Source organism: Phasianus colchicus, chromosome 1, assembly GCF_987193195.1.
Source record: "Phasianus colchicus chromosome 1, bPhaCol1.hap1.1, whole genome shotgun sequence".
Lineage (NCBI taxonomy): Eukaryota > Metazoa > Chordata > Aves > Galliformes > Phasianidae > Phasianus > Phasianus colchicus.
The window spans coordinates 161204632-161222720 of NC_143436.1; the positions used below are offsets into that span (position 1 = coordinate 161204632).

At 39.2% G+C, this 18089-nt stretch overlaps 1 protein-coding gene across 1 annotated transcript in view; it reads right to left on the reverse strand.

Moving 5' to 3' along the window:
• Nucleotides 1-17832, reverse strand: part of LOC149920206 (uncharacterized) — a 28668-nt gene extending 10836 nt beyond the window's left edge. Inside the window, exon 1 of the mRNA XM_090145338.1 lies at nt 17222-17832. Within this exon, the coding sequence (XP_090001464.1) occupies nt 17222-17832 (611 nt within the window). The remainder of the gene's footprint in view (nt 1-17221) is intronic.
• Between the last annotated feature and the right edge of the window lie 257 nt (nt 17833-18089).

Consider the following 18089-nt stretch of genomic DNA (forward strand, 5'->3'; position numbering starts at 1 on the left):
TGTCATCACCCACTCTTGACGGACGCACCTGATAATAAGTGTTAAATAGCTTTGGGGAGCACCCCAAGTGAGTAACCATTGTCGCTGCCCACTGAGAACGGGAAGGTTCAGTGAGTGAGCGCAGCCCATGCTGCCCACATGGTGTTGCAGCTGTGGGTGTGGGAGGTGGGTCAAGTGGTGAAGACTGTAAGTACTGTCCCTCCTTGCTCAGGAGACCTGCTTTCCTCTAGGCAGTCTCTGATACTGCAGGCCTAAACATGGTTTCCACCAGACAGCGGGCTGTCAACGGTTTACGGGCTGGTTCAGCCCGGTTCCGTGACTAGCAAGGTGGAGGGATCTGCAGATCCGTGCCTCTGGAAAACGGAAATAGGGGACCCCTAAATAATTGAAAACAGCAGGAACAATCTGAGGTGAAACAAACTAATTTACTAAATATAGTATCAGCAAAATATAATGAGAGAGAGATAGTGTGTGCAAAAGGTGGATAGGCCTCACCACAATGCTGAGGTGAGAAGTGCAGTCCAATTGAGCAGATGAAGAAAAGCAGATGGAGAAGAGCAGACGGAGAAGCGCAGGCGAAGAAGAGGAGGTGAAGAAGAGAATATCTGGTGACCTTGCCAGAAGTTACATCTCCTCACTGACTGCAAAGCCCTCTGGGGAATGTAGTTCTCCTCCTCTGAACAGGCACCCGGAACTTGAGCATCTACAGTCAAACTCCCAGTGCATTACATGATGTTATGATGTGGAATACTGATAACCAAAAATCATAAAACCGTGACACGGGCTTATCCCAAAAAACTGTGGGGACCCACACGGACGGCCTGCCCAGAATCATAGAATCGTAGAATGACCTGGGAAAAAAGGACCACAACGATCATCAAGTTTCAACCCTCCCTGCTATGTGCAGGGTTGCCAACCACTAGACAAGGCTGCCCAGAGCCACATCCAGCCTGGCCTTGAATGCCTCCAGGGATGGGAGCCTCACAAGAGCCAAGTAGAAGGGGACAATCACCTCCCTCTCCCTTCTGGCCACCCCTTTTTTAATGCAGCCCAGAAACATAGCTGGCCTTCCAACTGTTTTGATGTTGGGCTGCAAGCGCACTCTGCTGGCTCATGTCCAGCTTCTCATCCACCATGACCCCCAAGTCCTTCTCCGCAGGGCTGCTCTCAAGGAGATCTTCCCAGAGTTTGTATAAATAACTGGGATTGCCCCGACCCGAGTGCAGCACCCTGCACTTGGTCTTGTTGAACCTCATGAGTTTTTCATGGTCCACTTCTTCAGCCTGTCCAGGTCCCTCTGGATGGCTTCCTTTCCTTCCAGAGTATTGACTGCATTGCTCAGCTGGGTGTCATTTGCAAACTTGCTGAGGGTGCACTTGATGCCATCGTCTGTGTCATTGATGAAGATGTTGAAGAGCACTGATCCCAAGACTGACCCCTGAAGGTCACTGCTTGTAATCGGTCTCCACCCTGACACAGAACCATTGATCACAACCCTTTGGATGTGTCCAGTCAGCCAATTCCTAATCCATCAAACAGTCCATCCTTCAAATCCATACCTCTCCAATTTAGAGAGATGATTGTGGTGAGGGACCATGTCAAAAGGCTTTTCAGAAGTCCAGGTAGATGACATCCACTGCCCTTCCCCCATCCAATGAAGCTGTTACTCAATCGGTATAAATGTAGCTGTTCATGTCTCCAGCTGCAGGGACTGCCTGAGCCTGCTACTACCCAGGGAGGGTGGCAGGGATTCCACCAGTGTGAGGTGTGAGCAGGTGGATGAGCTGCTCAAACTGCTGGTGGAGCACAAGGAGGAGGTGCTGAGACTAAGGACCATCAGGGAATGTGAGTGGAAGATTTACTGCTGGAGTGACTCACTGGCTTGCCAGATGGAAGTGTGCCATGGAGATACCTGCAGAAAAGGGTTGACCCCCTTCCCTCTCACAGTCAGACAGACCTGACTGATGAGGAGGTTTGAAGAGAGTCCTGACTTGGTATCGCAGAAGCCCCCACTGCCTGTCTAGCCTATTTCCCAGCTCCCTCTAAGCAACAAGTTTCAGATGCTGGAAATTGAAGGGGAGGTGAGTGGTGAGATGATGGAGGATCCGCCTAGGAGGGAGCCTAAGGTGAGGCAGTCACCCCAATGCCTTGAGACAGCCTCTGTCAGGAAAGAAAGAAAGGTGGTTGTGGTGGGCGAATCCCTTCTCAGAGGAACAGAGAGCTCCATCTGCAGACTGGACCTGAGCTGTTGGGAAGTATTCCTGGGGCCTGGGTCAGGGACATAACCAGGAAATTCCCAAAGCTGGTTAGGTCCACTGATGATTTTCCATTACTCATATAGTTGAGGTGGGCAGTGATGAAATTGCTCAGAGAAACTTAAGAACTATGAAAAGAGATTTCATAGGTTTAGGGAATTTATTTCAAGGAACAGGAACTCAAATGATTTTTTGTTCTATACCTTCAGGGGCAGTGAGGGACATGGAGCGGGCTTGGAAAGCACAAGCAATGAATAAATGGCTCAGAGGCTGGTGTGGAAGCAGAAACTTTGGGTTCTTTGATCATGGGGCAGTTTTCCCGGCCCCTGGCCTGTTGTCCATCCATGGAACCTATCTATCTCAAAGGGAGCAGGGAACCCTTGCGCAGGAGCTAGCAGGGCTTATTGAAAGAGCTTTAAACTAGCTATGACGGAGGAAGGGGACAAAACAGGCCTCACAAGAGATGAGCCTAGGGGAACGATGCTTCAGCTGGGGGTGAACCAGATGACTCTGCTGAAGTGCGTCTACACCAATGCACACAGCATGGGCAACAAGCAGGAGGAGCTGGAAGTGATTGTGCGTCAGGCTAACCATGACCTGGTTGCTATTACTGAAACATGCTGGGACCACTCCCATGACTGGAGTGCTGTGATGGATGGCTACAAGCTCTTCAGAAGGGATGGACAAGGAGGGAAGGGTGTGGTGTGGCCCTTTATATTAAAGACTGTTTTCATGTTGAAGAGCTTGGGGTTGGGAATGAGAAAGTTCAGTATCTGTGGGTAAGGATCAGGGGGAAGGCCTGTAGGGGTGACATCAGGGGGAAGGCCTGTAGGGGTGACATCTTGGTGGGGGTCAGTTATAGACTGCCTAATCAGGATGAAGAGATGGATGAGGCATTCTATGAGCAGCTTGCAGAAGTCGCACGATCGCGAGCACTTGTTCTTGTTGGAGACTTCAACTTCTCTGATATATGTTGGAAATATAATACAGCACAGAGGAAGCAGCCCAAGATATTTCTAGAGTGTGTCAAAAATAGCTTCCTTACGCAGCCAGTACAAGAGCCTACCAGGGGTGGTGGCCTGTTAGACCTGCTCTTCACTAACAGAGAAGGACTGGTGAGAGATGTGAAGGTTGAGGACTGTCTTGGGCAGAGCGACCATGAAATTATAGAATTATCTATTCTTGGAGAAGTCAGAAGGGTGACTAGCAAAACTGCTATCTTGAACTTCAAGAGGGTGGACTTTGACCTGTTCAGGACACTTGTAGCGTGGGTCCCTTGGGAATTGCTCCTTAAGGGTAAAGGGGTTCAGGACGCCTGAATGCTTCTCAAGATGGAAATCTTAGAGGCAAAAGAACAAGCTGTCCCTGAATGCTGTAAGGAAAGCCGTAAGGGAAGAAGACCGACATGAATGAGCCAGGAACTATTGTTGAGAGTCTGGAAGAAAAAGAGAGTCTATGTCCTCTGGAAGAAGGGACAGGCTACTTGGGGAGATTACAAGGAAGTTGCTAAGGTATGCAGGAAGGAAGTTAGGAAGGCAAAAGCCCAGCTTGATTTCAGATTTGGTAAAAGAGAATAAGAAATCCTTTTACAAATATATCAATGGTAAGAGAAGAACCATGAAAATTTCCATCCTTTACTTGATGCAGGGGGGAATGTGGCCACTGAGGATAAGGAGAAGGCTGAGGTCCTCAACATCTTCTTTGTGTCTGCCTCTAATAGGCAGATCAGTTATCTTCAGGGCACTTTACACCCTGGTCTGGAAGTCTGGGATGCTATGCAGAATACACTCCCGGTGATTCAGATGGAAACAGAGAGCTCCTGCTCCATCTGGACTGTCACAGGTCCATGGGACCAGACTGCCTCCACCCTCGGGTGATAAGGGAGTTGGCAGGGGTGATTGCTGAGCCGCTCTCTGCCATCTACCAGTGCTCCTGGTTATCTGGAGAGGTCCCAGAGGATTGGAGGCTTGCGTATGTGACTCCCATCTACAAGAAGGGCTGTAAGGAGGATCTGGGGAACTGCAGACCTGTCAGCCTGACCTCGGTACCGGGGAAGGTTATGGAGCAAATCATCATGGGTGAGATCACATGGCACGTGCAGGCCCAGCCAGCATGGGTTCATGAAAGGCAGGTCATGCTTGACCCACTCTATCTCCTTCTACGACTGGGTGACCAGACTGGTAGATGAGGGAAAGGTTGTTCATGTAGTCTTCAGCAAAGCCTTTGACATGGTCTCTCACAGCCTTCTTCTGGGGAAACTGGCTGCCCGTAGCCAGTATACCCCTCTTTGGGTAAGGAATTGGCTAGAGGGCCATGCCTAACTAGTAGTAGTTAATGGAGTTAAGTCCAGCTGACGATCCATTACAAGTGGTGTCCCCCAGGGGTCGGTACTGGGGCCCATCTTGTTTAATATCTTTATTGATGACCTAGATAAGGGGATTGAGTATGCCTTCAATAAGTTTGCAGATGACACCAAGTCGGAAGGTAGTGTCGATCTGCCTAAGGGTAGGGAGGCCCTTCAGAGGGACTTAGATAAGCTGGATCACTGAGCTGAGGTGAATGGGATGAGGTTCAACAAGGCTAAGTGCCGGGTCCTGCACTTTGGCCACAATAATCCCATGCAGCACTATAGGCTTGGTGCTGAGTGGCTGGAAGACTGTGAATAGGAAAGTGACCTGGGGTGTTGGTTGATGCTCAGCTGAACATGAGCTGACAATGTGCCCAGGTGGCCAAAAGGGCCAGCGCCATCCTGGCCTGCATTAGAAATAATGTGGCCAGCAGGAGCAGGGAGATAATCATCCCCTTGTACTCAGCACTGGTGAGGCTGCACCTTGAGTACTGTGTTCAGTTTTGGGCCCCTCACTAGAAGAAAGATATTGAGGCCCTGGAAGGGCAACAAAACTGGTGAGGGGTCTGGAGCACAAGTCTTAAGAGGAGCAGCTGAGGGAGCTGGGATTGTTTAGTCTGGAGAAGAGGAGGCTCAGGAGAGACCTCATCACTCTTTACAATTTTCTAAAGGGAGGTTGTGATGAGGAGGTGTTTGGTCTCTTCTCACAGGCAACAAACAGGACCTGAGGAAATGGCCACAAGTTGTACCAGAGGAGGTTTAGATTAGACATAAGGATAAACTTTTTCTCTCAGAGAGTGGTCAGGCACTGGAATGGCCTGCCCAGGGAGGTGATGGAGTCACTGTCCCTGGCAGTGTTCAAGAGGCATCTGGATGAGGAGCTACAAGATATGGTTTAGTAGCTTGTTAGCAATGGTGTTGGGAGGACGGTTAGATGAGATGATCTTGTAGATTCTTTCCAACCTTGTAATTCTATGATTCTATGATTCTATGATTCTATGAGACAAGAGTACAAAAGAATAATCTCTCACAAGTAGGTAATAATATGAAAACAGTACAAAATTTAAGAGTTTCCTAGTGACATCACAAATCCCAGAGAAGTCATGGAATCTCCTTCTCTGGAGATACTCAATACCTGTCTGGACACCTACTTGTGTGACCTATTATAGGGTACCTGCTTTAGCAGGTAGGGTTGGAGTCGATGATCTCTTGAGGTCCCTTCCAACCCCCACAGTTCTGTGACTCTGGTCTGCAGTGAGAGCCTGTACACCCTTCAAGAGGGAGTCAGTTACAACTCACCACTGTTTCTTTTTTGTCTTTTCATTAGGAGAAAAAGGTGAAGCGAATGGTGTCTCACTTCAATTTGTAGGAAGAAGAGGAGATTCTTTTAATATATGTATACCCAAAAGTGACATTAAGAAATAGCGGCTCAAATGTTGGTCCAGCCAGTTTATTATAAATCCTAGTCACTAAGGGAGATGGGGAAGATGGGAAATAGGAAAGAGATAGGAAATAGAAGCAAGGAGTCTTTGTAGAAAGCAAGAGAGAGTCACTACGAGGGTTCCAATGTTGCTCGTGGTTTGGACTTAATCTTCCATAGTGATGGGTCGTTGGAGGTTGTGTTGTTCAGTTTAGGACTGCTCTTTCTAACAACATTATAAACTTATTTATAATCCAAAGTGGTCTGTCAGCTCTCTTTGGAGTGACAGTTTCTGGCTTTTGAATCTCAGCAGAAACTCCTTTGTTGCCATCTTCCAGGCCTTGCAAATTTTAAGTCAACAGATAAGAGGAAGCTAGGAGATGCCAGTTGTATCCTGTCTGCACAGAATGCAATGGTATCATTTACCAATCTATCCTATCAGGCTGGAGTCATTTTCAGCCATTTAACACTCTTGAGCACTCCCTTTTGAAGGCAAACAGTACAAAGAAATGCTTTGAAATGTAAAATTGTCCACAAAGTGATGTTGATTGCCACCTGGTGACACCCAGCACTTGCCTCCTGCATAAGTCAGAGTCCTGTCCCAAGAAATGCTTTGGAAAGCAAGTTTGAGCCAAAAACAAAGGAGGGTTCAAACAGATGGAAAGGGTCTTCTGGTCCATCCACCCCTACATGTCACCAGAGCATTCTACAAAACACTCTTCAACCATTCGCACAGGCGCTTATCCAGTCAGAGCCATGAGACGTCTCTTCTTCTAGAGGTGTCCTTCGTTCTCATGCTGTTTATCTTGCTCCACAGTTTCTGCTCTGAACAGTTTTTCTTGTATTCCCACACATAAGGGACTTCTGAAGATCTTCTGATTTAAATTCTTTCTTACCTAAATTTGAATTTAAAATTAGAGCATGTTGTTCTACATCTTGTCGAGTTCTGAATATGTTCAAAATGGAGATTTCTCAAACTTTCTTGTAACCTGTTCCACATTTTGATGCCTTATTGTAATTTTTTTTTTTTTCCCCAATATGTAACCTGTTGCAGCTTTGTCCACTGCTTCTTGTCTTTTTGCTGTACACCTCTGAACACAGATTCTGTTTTCTCTGTAACTGGTTTTCAGTCACTGACGACATTAGTTGGATCCTCCATTAGCCATTTCTTCTGTCCTCGTATGTCATATGCTTCACAACCCTAGTTTTCTTGGTGTATCTTTTTTGGATTCAGTACTCTAGATGTGTTCTCAGAAGTGCCTAACAGGGAAAAATGATCACTTCTTTGACTTGTTGGCAACCACCTTACTAAAGCATTCCAGTTTATTCTTGACCTTTTCTTTTCTTTTTTTTCTTTTTTTCTTTTTTTTTTTTTTCCCCCTCACGTCCAACTTATTGTCTGTCACAATCTGTAAAGCTATTTTCTAGAGATGTGGTACTCATTCATTCACATTCTCTACATTCTTAGCGCTTAGATTTTATAGAATCATATAATCTTTTGCATTGGAAGGACAATAGGAAACCATTGTTTTTCAGTCACATGAAAATTAACATGTATAGAAATGATAAAAGCTCGAAGACTTTTCTGTCACTCCAAACAGTGATATCAGATGACTTTTACAAGATCATAAATCTTCCATCTGCTGTATATACAAGTGTTGCTGCCTTATAATTTCTGCTAAAGATTATCCCAAATATTTCTATAAAAATAGATTAAAAAGGTGGATTGAGTATGGTAGGAGAAGAAAAAAAAATATTATTTTTACCGCTAAAAGTTAAAAAACTTTTTTTTTTTTTTTTTTTTCATGTTCCTTCAGGTAGGTCAATGCCGGAAATCAGGGAATATTTTATGAGAACATATAAAGTATCTGGTTCTTAATTTGTACATTATATTATTGAGTTTAGTAATAGACTGTCTATTTTTACATAGCTGTCTGTATGTACAGAATCATAGAAGAATTTGGATGATTTATGTAGTTGAAATGAAATTAATCACCTACAACAAACATACCTAGGAATTTGCCCCCTGTTCTGTAAATTACTTCAAGACTGGGATCACTTTTCTCTTTTTATCTGTGAAATGCCTATCAACTTCAGCTGACTAATTCCAAATCTTTCTCCTACTTCAGTGTTTTCATATACCTAGAAAAAAGAAGCATCATTGTTCATTAATTTTGCAGGTTTATTACACAATAAAAGGATAACAAGATTGAATAATCCTGAGAGGGAGGTAATAAATAAATAAATAAATAAATATTTTAAATGAAACTTATTCTTTGAAACTGTACTGTTTAGACAGAGTTGAACAGCAGAAGGAAGCACATCTTTTCTTGTTTCATTACATTTGTAAGTATATCTATACATCTAACGTTGTTATTTAAATTAACATCTCTGAGTCTGTAAGGTGTACTTTAAAGAAAATGTGGGGGGTAAGTTTTATTTTAATTGACTCTGCAAAGAATTGAGTGAAGGTCAGAGTTAAAAGCTAATGGCATTCTGAGAAAACTTTATTACAGAAATGAAATTTCAATATTTTCTAGAGAATATTGTAGTTTGCGAATTACAATTTGTATGGAAAATTATGGTTGTTGTGTAGTTGCCCTAAGAATGTTTGAGGGATCTGAAATTGATCTTCTGTATCTCAGATTTCTTATGTTATGCAAATATATAGTTCAAAGAGCTGGCATGGTATGTCTAGCATAGTTTTGTTTGTTTTTCTGTCTTCTTTTTCTCAAACAGAACAGTCTATTTTGCTTCTTTTTTTTTTTTTTCTTTTTTTCTTTTTTTTTCTTCCCAATGTATAAATGCCTTTTAATGGACAGCATCCTATTTGTCTTCATTAAGTTTGTCTTGTTTTACTATCTATCTATTCATCTTAAGTCAATTTGTGTTTTTGTTTATACAATGTTATTTTGTCCTATGTTCATTCTATCACTTTCTCTGTAGAACATCATAACCCCATGAACAAAATCTCAGTAATCTTCAAACATGCTTGTAGCTCAGGAATTAAACCTAAAAATTTCAACTGATCTTTTGATGAGATTTAAAGTCTGAGGAGTTTTGCACACTGAAGACCAGCTACTGTAAGACAAGCACTCACATAAAGCCTAGTTGGCATTTAGAAGAACACACATTTACAAATACATACGCAATTCCAGCCTAAAGTAGTATATAAACATCTATGAGAAATACAGCTGTAAGAAAGCAATATGTATTGACAATCCACTGTTTACATGACTACTTTATATAAATGAATCTGAAACTTTCGAGCAGAAATTCAGATGGGAAGACAATTGAGGCTGTCTCCCTTGTACATTGGATCAATAGGTAATATTTCAGGAGGTAGCAAAAGAGCAATTAGTTTGGAAGATAAAATTTTAGACTTTATGAATACTCTGTTTTTCTGAGATCATAGAATCATAGAATGGCCTGGGTTGAAAAGGACCACAATGATCATCTATTTTATTTCAACCCCCCCTGCTATGTGCAGAGTCGCCAGCCACTAGACCAGGCTGTCCAGAGCCACATCCAGCCTGGCCTTGGATGCCTCCTTCAAGTACTGGAAGGAACTGTTTAGTTTTTAGCCTTGGTATCTTCTACTAATTCTGAATATCCCAAATAATTTACTGCCATTAAGAAGTATTAATACTGTGCAATCATACTGCCTATCTATGGAACCTGAAAGAAGAATGAAATACTTAGCAGTACTGAATATATTGAAACATATTATCTGAAGTCAATAGGATTATTAAGTGTGCTGGAGAAAAGAGTGAGGTGGTTTATCAAACCTTTCTAAACTACAGAAGTCCTCTATACCTTGTACAGAAGCTTATAAATGTCTCTATAAGAATCATGATTTATTCCTCATTAATTTCAATGGATAATTGTCTTCATATTTAGAATTGGTGAGCAAGATTGGCTGACTGTAACTCAAAAATAGGTCTTTCAATATCTATACTTCCAATATGTCAGTGGTGTCCTGCAACAACAACCACGTTGTTTCTGAACTCCTGTTTAACACAGGACACTGACAGTTTTGTCCAATAATATAGGACCTCTTATTTGTAATCTAGGGAAATGTCATGTTATGCTTTGAAACTCAGAGTAATAACCTGATATCTGAGTTCAGGGACTGCATTTTCAAACCTTCATATTTTAGTGCAAGCTGCTGACAAGCTGAAATATGAAAAATATGAGAAGTCTATCTGTAAAAAGTGAATCCAAAATATCTTCAAGTGACCTTAAACTGAATAACTGATTGTTTGAAACTACTCACAGTTATCCCATTTTTTATAATGGCCTAAGTAAAGTTGGCTAACCCATTTTTTTTTTCACTGTCAGATTTCCCATAGCATGCAGACAATTTGTGCCATTGTACAAATTTGTGATCCAAGAAAAGTAGAAGTTCCATACGGAGAAAATAATAAAGAGAAGCTCCAAAAGAAATACCAGTTTCACACAGATAATGGGAGTCAGCTTGTGGTAAGTACTTTTAGTTCAGATATCTTCATATTCTCAGAACTATCTCTTTATAGTGAACATTTTATTAGGATTCATAAAGTAATAGATGCTGTTTTCCCATTAGACCAGAAACTCAACCTAATGAAAGAAGAGAGTTCATTTTTACTCCTGTGATATTACTGACTTAAGGATATTATGGCATTTTGCTTCAATTCACTATGCAGTGTGAAGTCATCGGTTAAGCACCAGATCAAAGAATTACAGTACTCTTCAAAGTGCTGGGGATTACAGTCTGACTTCCAGAGGTGAAAGGTAAAGGAAGAGAAAGACTAAGAAGTACCTAATGGGATGAATCGGTTAAGCCTGTAGCATAGTAGCAAAGTCTATTGATATATTGAAAGAAGCAAACAACCAACACGCATTATAACTTCCAGTAGTAGTAGTGGTTGTTTTTTTTTTTTTTTTCTTCTCATTTGTTTGTTTCATTTCTATAGGGAAAAAAAAATACTAAACAAACAAACAAACACTGATGCAAGTATTTTACATAACAGTGGATTCTTAATTTCGGGAAAAAAATAGAGAAAGAAGTTTAAAATTGTTTTTTATTCCCTTTGTGCCAATTTCATTTTATTAGTTTTCACTGCAAAATCACATGAATTTTCAAGACACTGGTCAAGTGATAGAAGGCTAGGCTCTGAAATTATGGTGATACTGTATGCACCAGTAATTCATATGTGTGGTAGGATTTTTTTTTTTTAAGAAAAAAAAAAGAAAAAAAATAAACATTAAATATCTATAAAAAATTTCCAACTAACGGTAAAAAAAAAAAAAAAAAAAAAAAAGAAAGAAAATCAATCTCTCTCTTTACTTATCTATTTATTTATTTCGTTTTTTAAATTTTCTTCAGGAAATCCAGTCTCTAAACCAACTTAGATTGTTAATTTTGTTTTCAAGCAATGACCTAATACATCAACATGAAAAGAGGCATGCTAGGCAGTCCATCACAGTTCTTTATTTCTATTTAAGCTGTAGATTATTTAAATGCAAGAGTGGTATACAGTGACTACAGAATGCATGCTACTAATCTTTATTACCTCTAGTTATTTGTCATAAGAAAAAAAAAAAAAAAAAGGAATAAGTACATGAGCACCAAGACTAGGAAGGAAAAAAAAAAAAAAAAAAAAAAAAAAGTACTAAAGCATAGTGTTTCTTTTTGGAGTCCTAGTGACATTTTTGGACTTGGTTTAATCTTTTATTAGAATCAGGTCATTCTAGAACAAATTTATCTGTAACATTTGAAAATAGATTGTATTGGTGTAGCTTTTAAAATGGGGGTGGGGGTGAAAGGGGGTGAAAGGGAGCTGCTTGTATGGTATCTGTTAGGAGAAGCCAGGGGGTTCTAGTGGGAAACTGAGGAATGAGGCTGCATTTACACTGCTTTCCAGTGCCTGAGACTGTTCCTAAATATAGCTGAATTTACCTGTATAAACACAGTCTGAAGATATGGGCAATGTAAAGTTTACTATAGTGGCACTGAAGGACTGCAGAGTGCCTAGGAAAACAAACTGAACTGTGCCTTCATATTACCTCATTCAGTATGAGACACAGAGTCAAAATAATGAGAAATGCTGTGTAAACAAATACCAACGTTACCAGCAGGTGACCCATTCATTTTTTTTTATTATTATTACTTTTTATTTTATTTTTATTTTTATTTTTTAAAAAAATATTATTTTTATTTAGAACCAGAGAAAAGGCTGTAATATTGTGGGAGAAAAAAATCTAACAAAAATAACGACATCAACTGTCAAGTAGTAGTAAGAATAAGCAGGAAGAGTAATGAAAACATCCCAATAGTCAGTGGAAGATTAAAATGAGCTGTTTATACTTCTCATTGAAACAGGTTAACCCTCAGGTTAGTATTAGTAATCTGACTTTCATTAGTTTTAACAAAAATGTCTTCTAACAAGTGGTTAACTGACTTTGTCAACAACAGAACAAGATGAGATCTCACCCTTGAATAATAAAGAACAAATTAGAGAGACCATTACAAATTAAAGGATTTCATATTGTCTGGGACCTATTACTTTCAGCTCACGTTACTTAGACTACTTGATAGGATCTTAGAACTATTAGCAATTTATATATGTATGTATGTATTTATTTATTTATTTATTTATGAAGTATTTCTATAAATACATGAAGTTTTATCAAAAGACTGGAGGCAAGCTGTTTTGGTCTCCTCTTCAAAAAATGAAAGTACTGTGTCATCTTAACTTTGTCATCCAGAACAAATTCTGAAAGAAATATTTGGAGATTCCTATATGAAAAACTGAGAAATATTACAACCAATATGGATTTATTCAGAATCAATGTTTCTATTTATGGAATGATAGAGGATTTATAAACAGAGGAGCAAGAAAAGTATTGTATATCTTCATTTTAATAAAGTCTTAATCAAATTGCTGAAGTCTCTGAAAAATGCAAGCATAATAATGGGACATGTAGCCAGAAGGTAAAACTTGAAAGATATATAGAGTTATCTCTTTTTTGCACAGTGCTGCTGAAATTTCAGTAATTATAGTATTTAAAGTTTTGGGCACTGTATTTCCAGAAATATTCAGACAATTCTTGGGAATGGCAAGGAACTAGTTAAGAGACTAATTAAGTTTCTATGTTTAATCTATAGGATAAAATGAGTAAATTAGTACAATTTAAAAATGACAAAAATAAGTCTGAGGAGAAAATATAAGAACAAATTTTGTTTGCATAAAAAGCATCTCTAAGAGAGAACACTATTTTCCCATGTTTATTCCAAGCCACATAGACCAAGAAGTAATGAACTTTAACTGCATAAAGGAAAGAAAATGAGATAGAGGGAAAAAACTTAAAAGTTAATGCCTGGCATCTATTATTGCAGTGATTTAGGAACCTTCATCATTAAAACTTCTTAACTGGAGGGTAGACAAAGATATGTCAGTAATGACTACATCTACTTTTTGGACTAGCTTTTCTTTCTAAAATTATCATTTTATGAAGTATAGTGACCTTTCATAAAATGGCCTTTCAGCTTATACTTCTATGAATATGCATAGGAAGCTTAAACCTGACTTTGTGGTACTCAATTTCTTTTTTTTTGCCTGTGATGTTTTTTATCCCATTTCTCTCACCTCTTGGCATGCTGTGATGTCCTTTTAATAAAAATAAAATGTTCTGAGGACAAATATGAACCTTTCTTTGCATTTTTAGCAAAAGAAAAACCTGATCAAATGTAGTATTGAATAACTAGTGAGAGTTCACTGTAATAAGTTTTCCTAAAATGTCAGGAGAAGTGATAGAAGAGTTTGAATTAGTTGTGAATTGACATAGACTATTCAACTTGTGGACTGCTTATGAACATTTAATTTTTCTTAAAAAAAACACTTTTAAAAAAATTATTATAATTAAATCGTAGGGATACATTTTCTAAATGATTGTTCTTTTGCATTGTAATTCATATTTCTCATTAGCTGTATGGCCTTCCCCTAAGTAAGAAAATAGAAAATGACAAATCCAATGGCTGTATCTCCCACTCTTCAAATAATAATTTTCTTTTCCATTACTTCTTCTCTCCCTTTATTGAATTTTATGTTCGTGGTGGCCAACTGCATAAGGCTACAAGAGTTGGTGGCAGAAAAAAAATAATAATACTAGTAGCTGTGCAGAACTGCAACTTCTGACGAACTAAAAAACAGCTGCAATGCTAAACAACAGCCAAATAGTGGAGTGACACTCAGCATGCAGAAATGAGGATGGAGTGGTGAGTGAGGAGAGAAGAATCTTCACAGGCTTCCAAGCAATCAGTTTTCACGAATGTCAATTAAAGAGTTGCAAATATCTATTTTCAGGCAAACTCTGTCCTACTGAGATTGATAAAATAGATTTTTGGTAGTTCTGCAAAAAAAATAATATCCTGTTATTTCTTAGCTCATCAAAACAGTTCTCATATTTCTCAGCCAGTTCCAATTTTGTCATGAATAAATGGCATTTTCTCCAACATTATAATATACATTATGAATGAATCTATATGACTACATGAATTAGCAACAGACTACCTCATATTGACTATTCCTTCATGAATGGGAGAATTTAGATTACCTTTAGTGAAAAATATTTTTGAAGTAGAAATATTTAGCAAGTGGTTTCAACCAAATCCAAGAACTTCTCACTTTTCTTTGTAAGACACTAAAACAAAATAATGATGAAACCAGTTTCATTTGCAGTGTCCATGACTCAGTTGACCTAGGGTGGTTAAAGTACATCTGGATGAGAGCTTAAACAAGTAGTTAAACTCAGTAATGTAGAGAGTAAGCTTAGGCAAATGTTTTATAACACAGCATCATATATTGATAGCACTGAATTTTGATGCTACTACATTTTCTGGCAGATAAATTTGGGGTTTTGCTTTTTTTTTTCCTTTGTTCCAGCATGTTTGTTTTTTTGTTTTTTGAAAGCACTTTCTGTTTTGTTGTTGTTGTTTTGTTAGGTTGTTTTAAATTAAGTAGTTTGCATTTCTTTATTTTTATTATTTTTCTTTAAAGTCTCTTTTTTATATTTATTTATTTACTTTATTATTATTATTATTATTCCTACACTCTTATTTTAAGCACAAAAGGGTTTTCCATGATTATGATCTATATGTCTCTACTCATAAGCTTCTGACTGCAAGTCATCCTTTGCTACAACTATTGAAATTAGTTGTATAGCTTTCTTGATGTAAATTCTCATGCAAAATATAGAATGGGACTATCTACCAAATTGATCAACTTATATATATATATTTTTCCATATCTCCTGTCTCTACAGCTTTTCAGTCTCTGGACATAGTATAGTTTCATTGCCTACACTTTTCATAGCTATAGAACATTAAATAGAGAATAAAAGTTCTTACCAAACTCTTACAAAAGAAGAATCTTGTAGTTTGAGTCTAAGTTTTCCAAAGGAAAAAAAAATAGCTAACCTTTAAATGTAGTGCATAGTTTCTGCTTTCTGCTTCTATGAAATATTCTGCAGGAAACCTACTTTACAAATTGTGGTTGAAAGTTACACAAGGTAATATATCTGTTAGAAAACAGAAGTAAAGAGATACAAATGCTAAAAGTATTCAATTATTGAAGATACTATGAAATCTTCTGCCCAGATGGACTGATAGTACACCAACTTTTTAATGTCATAAACATCACTGTCTTCTCAGAGACACAGCAACAAAACATACAGACCACTGAATTCTCCTTTCAGAATTCCCACTATTGAGATGCTGTATATCTAAAGTGTAGTCTACAGAAGGGCAAAAAGTTCTGTTAAAAACTGAATGAATCTTATGATGAATTTGAACAAAAATGGCATAATATTCCTTTTTATTATTTTTCTTACTTCAGATAACTCTATTTGCTATTTAAAAAATACATAAGAAATAATAGGAAGCTAATGGCGTTGTTTTTAATGGAAAATATATTTTCAAAACCATAGGTAGTGAATAATAACTTAAGCAGCCAACACAGTACTACAGTGTAACAAACCAATTGTGAAGAAAGACATTCAAATAAAGTAGAATTAACTGTACTGATCCCACAGAGTGGTACATGTGTAATGTTGACCTTACTTATACTACAGGAATCTATGTAAATTTAGACTTCCCTTCTGCTTCTACAGCATCAACCAATAATTAAAAAATGTTTCAATGTGTGTTACATGTGTAAATTTCGTGGGCAGCCTGAACTCATCCTAGTAGTACTGGCTGGATATGAGAGTGATCCAGTGTGTAAACCAATTACATCATTTTGGTATTGTGCTTAAGCTAGTTTACCCTACAGCATAATTTTTATGTCAGGATTGTAGACCGATTATAATCATTCTAATTTGTTGTTACAGAGAATGTGTCACAGAATGACTTGGAGTCTGGATAAAATATTTTGTATTTTGTTTTTCCTGAGGAAAATACAAGGACAAGCATATTTTCAGAATGTTGATGAAAATCAAATTTCATTGCTTAGCTTATTTTATTTGTTATAATATAAACTCAGCAGAAGGAAGATTGTTCTCAAAGTAGATTCCACTTCAATTATTGCCAAATTCTTTAATCTAGAACAAAATATGAAATTTGCATGTAAATTTTGTTTCATTTCTTAGCCACAAAAAAAAATTATGTATGCAAGTTGCATAGACAATTTAATTACATTTATTTGGGAAGAGCTATAAGAGTAGAATACACCTGACTAATGCAACTAAAACAAACAAACAAACAAAAAATCTTTCACTGTTATAAGTCTTTCTTTCACTGCACTGATGAACAGAAGCAAGATACTCATTTCATAGAATCATAGAATGGTCTGAGTTGAAAAGGACCACAATGATAATTTATTTTCAACCCCTATGCCATGAGCAGGGTTGCCAACCACAGGACCAGGCTGTCCAGAGCCACATCCAGCCTGGCCTTGAATGCCTCCAGGGATGGGGCATCCACAACCTCCTTGGGCAACCTGTTCCAGTGCTTCACCTCAGTGTGAAAAACTTCTTCCTAATATCTAACCTAAACCTCCCCTAAGTTTTAGACCATTCCCCCTTGTCCTATCATTATCAACCCATGTAAACAGTTGTTCCCCCTTCTGTTTATATGCTTCCTTCAAGTATTGGAGGGTGACAATGAGGTCTCCCTGGAGCCTTCTCTTCTCCAAGCTAAACAATCCCAGTTCCCTCAACCTTTTCTCATAAGAGAGGTTCTCCAGCCCTCTGATCATCTCAGTGGCCCTTCTCTGGACCCATTCCATGAGCTCTGCATTTTTCCTGTTCTGGGGTGCCCAGGTCTGGATGCAGTACTCCAGATGGGGTCTCACAAGAGCTGAGTAAAGGGGGACAATCACCTTCCTCTCCCTGCTGGCCATGCCTCTTTTAATGCAGCCCAGAACAAAGCTGGCCTTCCGGTCTGCAAGAGCACAATGCTGGCTCATGTCCAGCTTCTTGTCTACCAGGACCCTCAACTCCTTCTCCGGAGGGCTGCTTTCAAAGAGAACTTCTGCCAGTCTGTGTAAACACCTGGGATTGCCACATCCTAAGTGCAACGCCTTGTACTTGTACTTGTTGAACCTCTTTAGGTTTTCATGGGTCCACTTCTTCAGCCTGTCCAGATCCCTCTGGATGGCTTCCCTTCCTTCCAATGTATTGACTGCACCACTCAGCTGGGTGTCATCTGCAAACTTGCTGAGGGTGCACTTGATGCCATCGTCTGTGTCATTGATGAAGATGTTGAAGAGCACTGATCCCAAGACTGACCCCTGAGGGTCACTGCTTGTAATCGGTCTCCACCATGACATAGAACCATTGATCACAACCCTTTGGATGTGTCCAGTCAGCCAATTCCTAATCCATCAAACAGTCCATCCTTCAAATCCATACCTCTCCAATTTAGAGAGATGATTGTGGTGAGGGACCATGTCAAAAGGCTTTGCAGAAGTCCAGGTAGATGACATATGTCTCGCTTCCCCATCCACCAAAGCCGTCACTCCATCATAGTAAGCCACCAGATTGGTCAGGCAAGATCTGCCCTTGGTGAAGCCATGCTGGCTGTCTT